Raw genomic sequence first — 5,956 nt, 5'->3', positions numbered from 1 at the left:
CGTGATTTCACTGGCCTTAAGTGCATCTAATAGTCTGGTAATTACTCCAAAGCAATAAGCGGTTAGCAGATGTCAAACCCATACGGTCACGTGGGTTACGGCCAAGGTTGTACGCAGAAAACCACCCTTATTAGCCCTCAGGGTCTTTGCTATTATCCCAGCAGTAAAATGTGCTGATACATACTAAATGGAGAAGTAGCAGACATTGTTGGGTGATTCGCCGATCACCTGCAGCGGTGGGTTTCTGTAGCCTCAGCCTGGAGGGGCCTGTGGTGCTCAGCGCTGCCTCTCTGACCCCGACCGTGATTGACTTGATCTCCCAGAGAAAAGCTCCCATGACCTCAGAAAGCTTGAGGAAACGGGGGATGAAGACAGACATGGCAGAGCAACAATAGAGCCCCTCCCTCCCTCCCTCCCTTCCTTCCCCGCTCTCACACATACACACAGTCAGCACGTTTGAATTATTACTTTACAATGACACGGGGGGCTTGAGGTTGCCATGTTGAGCCACATTTGACATCTCTGAACTTAATCTGAGAGGAAAGATAGGAGAGAAAAGCTGGGATTGATAGCTGCTATACTCAACCCCATGACCATATTAAAATAATTTTTAAAAAAAGACGTTTTTAGCACTTAAATAAAATTATTTTTGGTATTAATATATTAAATTTAAAAGTCCCATCTATGCACATTCAAGTGTCAAGCTGAGAAGGCTCATCGTTTCAGATGCAGGTGTCCAGTCAGCAGTAATTAGCTGTACCGGGTGTGACACCTAACAGGTTGTGTTGTTTTCATATGGGGGTTAAATGCCACATCTCCCCCGTGGAGTCCGCTGCTTGCCTCCGCCGTACAGCCTGTGGTCGGGACAACACCTTGGAGCCAAACAATTACATCAAGGTCATGGAGAGGAGGAATGTTGTGCCGATTAGTGCAAGAGTCCGGCAGCAACCTGCAGAGCCAACAAACTCCTCACAGGGATGACCACCGAGACGACCGGTCGTTTTAGATTCCAAAATGGACTCGGTGAGTCCACTTTGTGAGCGTAAACTTCAGTCGTGTGAGGGTCCTAACCCACCACAGAGCGACGGCCTGTTACTGGACACTATTCCAAGGCTTTTATAACAGCAGCATGTATTTAAAAATTCTTTATCATACAGTTGTTCACAGTCATGCTGTGACAAGTCTTAGAGGAGTAGTAATAATAACGTGTTAAAGGACTCGAAGTCCAACGTGTATAAGGAGACTGAAGTATCGGTGCCATTATCTGTCTATTCTACTTTCCTCTCGTTCGAAACTCGGACCATTTGCCTGCCAGAGGTCGGCAGTACCATCAGAGTAGCTGTTGCTCCTCTGACCGCAATGCGTACAATTACAATAGTTTTAAGTCTTTGGGAGCAGATCTGCACGTGCTCCCTGAGCGCCATATGCGCACTGTTCATGAAACACTCTGCATTGGCTTGGTGTTTATTTGATTTTAATTCTAAAGTTGAAGTATAACACGTTTAAGGGATGCAGTAATTCTATTTTTCATATCATTTTCCTCCCATGTGTCTCTAGCCTTTATTAGCAGCTACAAATGAAAATGAAAAATAAATTGCGAATTCTTTTTTTCTGAATTGTCACATGCAATAAAATTCGTATCGACGAGGCACATATACTCTGTTGTATTCGGGAGACCTTCTGAGGTGTTTTTTTTTTTTTTTTGTCCACGAGTCACTTGTTGACACTAAACTCTCGGCGCTTGTGAAGTGTTTATTGCAAACGAATTCCTTTCAAGAGAAGGTGGCTTCTTACAAAACGCACGCGGGTCTTCGCTGTTTAGGTTTGACACTGTCCTGCTGAAAAGTCAACAAGTTCAGACATGGTGACAAATCAGCGCGCAGCAACTTTGTGAATCATAGTTGATTCTATATCTGTATTAAGCTGTTACAACCCGTATTCATTATGGATCCGTAGAGCTGGTAACATGCATTTCTATTAGATTGATGGTGATCTGTATGTGCCAGATGCACTACTTGAGTTAGAAACGGACCTTGTAGTTTGACTCATTATATCCTAACAACTATTACGCAAAATAATCATCCAACGTATAAATATATTTATATATATATATAGAACCCATAGGAGTTATGGATCATTTACTTGGTCGACTCTTTATCATATTTATTAAATCGTATGTGCCATCGCTCCACTTTGTACTTTGGTTTTGTTTAAAACCAATTCTAAATATATACTTTGCCTTATCCAACATAAGCTCTAGTGCGTATTTACGCACGGACAAAAAGTCTTTAACGCGCCTGAATGAGAAAAGTAAAATAACATGAAGCTTAGCATGAGAGTTAAAGGGAGTATCGGTGCTCACTGATAGGGAGATCTGGGTCAATAGAGCCAGAAAAGAGGGGTGTGACCATCCCAAAAGTTTTCAATGGGCTACCTGTAGCGCCGCGCATAAATACTCCTCCCTCTGAGGATGAGTTCAGTCCTGAGGGAGAGACACACACAGACGAAATTAGGCTTTGGGAATACTGGTTAGGGCGGATTATGAACGCTTTTGGACACCAACCATCTAACCAGCAGACCAGCCCCATTCAGCACCACAGCGCCCAGGAGCTCCTGGACATGGCCGTGTACTGCGATAACTATGGAGTGTACCAACAGAACCTCCACCACCATCACCCGCAGAGGCCGCCGACGCACCCCACCAGCTACGGCCTCGGGGAGTACACCTCCCCGTCCGCGAACCCGTACCTGTGGCTGAACGGACCCAGCATCAACTCCTCTCCTTACCTCCCCGGGAACAACGGCACGTCCTACATTCAGTCGGGATACGGCTCGAACCAGAGGCAGTTCTTACCGCCTCCCACCGGGTTCGGTGGGGCAGATCTGGGCTGGCTGTCCATATCCAGCCAGCAGGAGCTCTTCAAGATGGTCCGACCGCCTTACTCCTACTCAGCGCTGATAGCCATGGCCATACAGAACGCCCAAGACAAAAAGTTGACTCTCAGCCAGATCTATCAGTATGTCGCTGAAAACTTCCCGTTCTACAAGAAGAGCAAAGCCGGATGGCAGAATTCAATCCGCCACAACCTGTCACTGAACGACTGTTTCAAAAAAATGGCACGGGACGAGGATGACCCCGGTGAGATATGATTACTAAACATGCTTCAAGGCTTGGCTTGAATAGACTGTGGCATATTGATGCAGATTTTTTTTTTGCGATAAAACTCTTAAAATTGCTTTTATTTAATTTTTTTATCTTTTAAAATATATTGAAACTAATAAAGAAATTCCAGCTCACTTTAAGTTTAAGTCACTTTAAGTTCGATTTTAGAGATGAAAACCCAGATTAACATTTTATTTGTGAGCAGGTAGATGTGAAAGTGTTGTCAGCCTTATTTAACCCTTCATTTGTTTTACTCTCGTCCAGGTAAGGGGAACTACTGGACGCTGGACCCCAACTGCGAGAAGATGTTCGACAACGGGAACTTCAGGAGGAAGAGAAAAAGGAGAGCTGACCTAAACGGCGCTGACACCACCGCTCTCCCCGTCAAGGCAGAAGACGGGCCCGCGCACAAGCTCTCCGACACCGCCAGCCTCCTGAGTTCCTCCCCGCCCAGCCTGCACGGATCCCCGGCCTCCACGGAGCCCAAGTCGTCCCCGTCTCCGTCCGCGGAGCACAGCCCCTGTTACAGCAATTTCGTGTCCAGCGTGAACTCGCTGCTGGCGGGCGGCGGCGGCAGCAGCGAGGGCTCCCGGGGCGCGGAGCGGGACTACGGCTCCGGGCACCTCGGGGGACTGTCTCAGACCAGAGAGGGCATGTCCGGACTGGGCTCCTACTCGCCCACTTTAATCTCTCCTCTGAACTCTGACAACAACAGAATGAACTATTACACATCGGTACAGAGCCTCTCCAACCATTTCAGTGTTAACAACCTCATATACAGCCGGGAAGGAACAGAGGTGTAGACTTACCGAGAAGTCACGTATCACTCACTGTTAGCCTTCACAGTTCTTTAGCAGCCTACTGTTATTCATTATTACTCTTGTTGTGCTTTAGTAGGCCTCTTTGTAAAAGTAGCACTGGAAATGAACTGGTATTTTTAACCCTTCCTAAGTGGGAAAATATATATTTCAGTGTAAAGGGAATAACAAACAGCCACTTCTCCATTATGGTTTGTCCATACATGTGCAACAAAACATGTTTTATTTGTAGAAACATATCCAATCCTCGAATGATCCCACGGAAATCCATCCCTTGAACTGTTTTTTTTTTTTTTAAATACCTGTCTTAAAAGAAGAAGAAGAAGAAGAAGACACCTTTGTACAGAAATTATTTTCATAAGATGTGAGACGTGTATTTTAGACTGGATTGTGTTCTGTGTTTTAATTTAAAACACTTGGCGATGTTTGAATAAAAGTCATTTATTTTAACTCTCGGCGTACGTGTCATTTTACTTAATACTTAACGTGTGAGATGAAAAAAACCCAATAAAATCAGAGAGATAGAAGAGGAGGCCGCTTTGAGGCTGTGAGACATGCACTGATGTCTCCTTTAAATAGTCAAAAGACGTTTTATTTATCTCCTCCAAGTGTCTGGAAGTCATTCACGGTATCTGTTCCTGTTGAAAAAATCCCTTTCTTGTTCCCATAATATTCCGATAGTGGAGTCATTTTATCATCACTGTATGATAACTAACTAACAGCAATTATTCCTATATTATTAACACATATTTTGGAGACGATGCTGTGCTTTCTTTCTCTTATAGAGCCTTAGTCAGGCCCCCCCCCCCTCAAAAAAAGGCAAATACTCTGATTAAGTTCTCAATATTTTTCCAGAAAGGGCTAAAAGGCTTTATAAATGCTTTAGAGCCTGTCAGGAAATCTGAAGTCAAGTGGCTGCGCGCAGTAAAGTGTGTAAGACAGAGACATTTTCCGCTTGTCACTTCTAATAGCCTCTTTTCATCAAGCAATCAGACCTTTAACTTACTTCCACAGGGTTCAGAAGTTCAGCTTTTTGTCTGGGGCTGGATTTGATCACTGTGCCCGTTTGATGTTAACCTGTTTGCTGAATATTCCACCTGTCTCCATCTATTCACAAAGTCTTGTCACGCAAAACGCTGGCTGTTCCGTGTGTGTGTGTGTGTGTGTGTGTGTGTGTGTGTCTGTGTGAATCCCGTTAATGGGATTTGTGGGTTCTTTTTTTTTTCATGTTTTGTTGTACTTCTGGAAGAGCATCCGCTGAACCATTGTCGAGAGAGTTCAATAATGCTCTTTTGTTGTGCTTGTGACCCGGGGGGGGGGGGGGGGGGGGGGGGGGGGACACACACACACACACAACAGAAAGCCTGCTGTTGGGGAGAAAATATTAAGCAGTCCATGCAGAGGAAATGTTCAAGTGATTTAACACCCCGCTCCCGTCTTATTTTCAGACAATATGGATACGCACGGAATCAAAGTCTGTAAATAAAAGGAAACACCTCTTAATTGGTTCATAATTGAATTCACTCAGGCGCTCTGTGGTCTGGAATAAAAGAAAAATTAATTGACAAGACTTTCGTGCCCCTTGTTGGAACACAATGGAAGCTGGCAATTGAAGAGATCCCCTCCTGGGCTCAAATGAAAATATTGCCATCTGAAGATCTGGGAACAAATTATCTCCCTCAGGCCACATTTTGCTCTATTATCTGTGGAGCAGGGCCACGGATCAGACAAAGAGGATTTTTGTCATACAGCAGCGGGTTCTCACAGTAACAAGTTTTCTGTTGAAATCCTCATCGCGTCCACTGAATGGAGTTTAAAGCCTTTCACATTCGTGGGCCTTTTACTTCTTATTACTGTCATTTCTTCATCCTTCACTTTACACGTTACACTTTCTTTTTCTTTTTTTTTCACTCACAGTGGAATTGTCAGCACACAATAATTCAGTATTATATAAAACTATGTTCTAACTAAGTTT

At 44.4% G+C, this 5,956-nt stretch overlaps 1 protein-coding gene across 1 annotated transcript; it reads left to right on the top strand.

Annotated features, from left to right (window-relative positions):
* Nucleotides 1-2,541: 2,541 nt before the first annotated feature.
* On the top strand, nt 2,542-4,397 carry foxi1 (forkhead box i1). Its single transcript, XM_068736949.1, has 2 exons — nt 2,542-3,139; nt 3,428-4,397. The coding sequence occupies exons 1-2, from the start codon at nt 2,542-2,544 to the stop codon at nt 3,964-3,966; spliced, it is 1,137 nt and encodes a 378-aa protein (XP_068593050.1). The 3' UTR covers nt 3,967-4,397.
* The last annotated feature ends 1,559 nt before the right edge of the window (nt 4,398-5,956 follow it).

This window comes from Cebidichthys violaceus, unplaced genomic scaffold (genome assembly GCF_023349555.1).
Source record: "Cebidichthys violaceus isolate CVI_PGR_0920_01 unplaced genomic scaffold, fCebVio1.0.p SCAF_74, whole genome shotgun sequence".
In the NCBI taxonomy this organism is placed as follows: domain Eukaryota; kingdom Metazoa; phylum Chordata; class Actinopteri; order Perciformes; family Stichaeidae; genus Cebidichthys; species Cebidichthys violaceus.
Note: the sequence above shows the minus strand (reverse complement) of the source record. Positions and strands in the feature narration are given on the sequence as shown.

What these genes read in the sequence shown, in the direction of transcription:
- foxi1 (XM_068736949.1), top strand. Translation starts at nt 2,542, where the DNA reads ATGAACGCTTTTGGACACCAACCATCTAACCAGCAGACCAGCCCCATT. An exon ending in ACGGGACGAGGATGACCCCG is followed by an intron (nt 3,140 to 3,427) that starts GTGAGATATGAT and finishes ACTCTCGTCCAG; the next exon opens with GTAAGGGGAACTACTGGACG.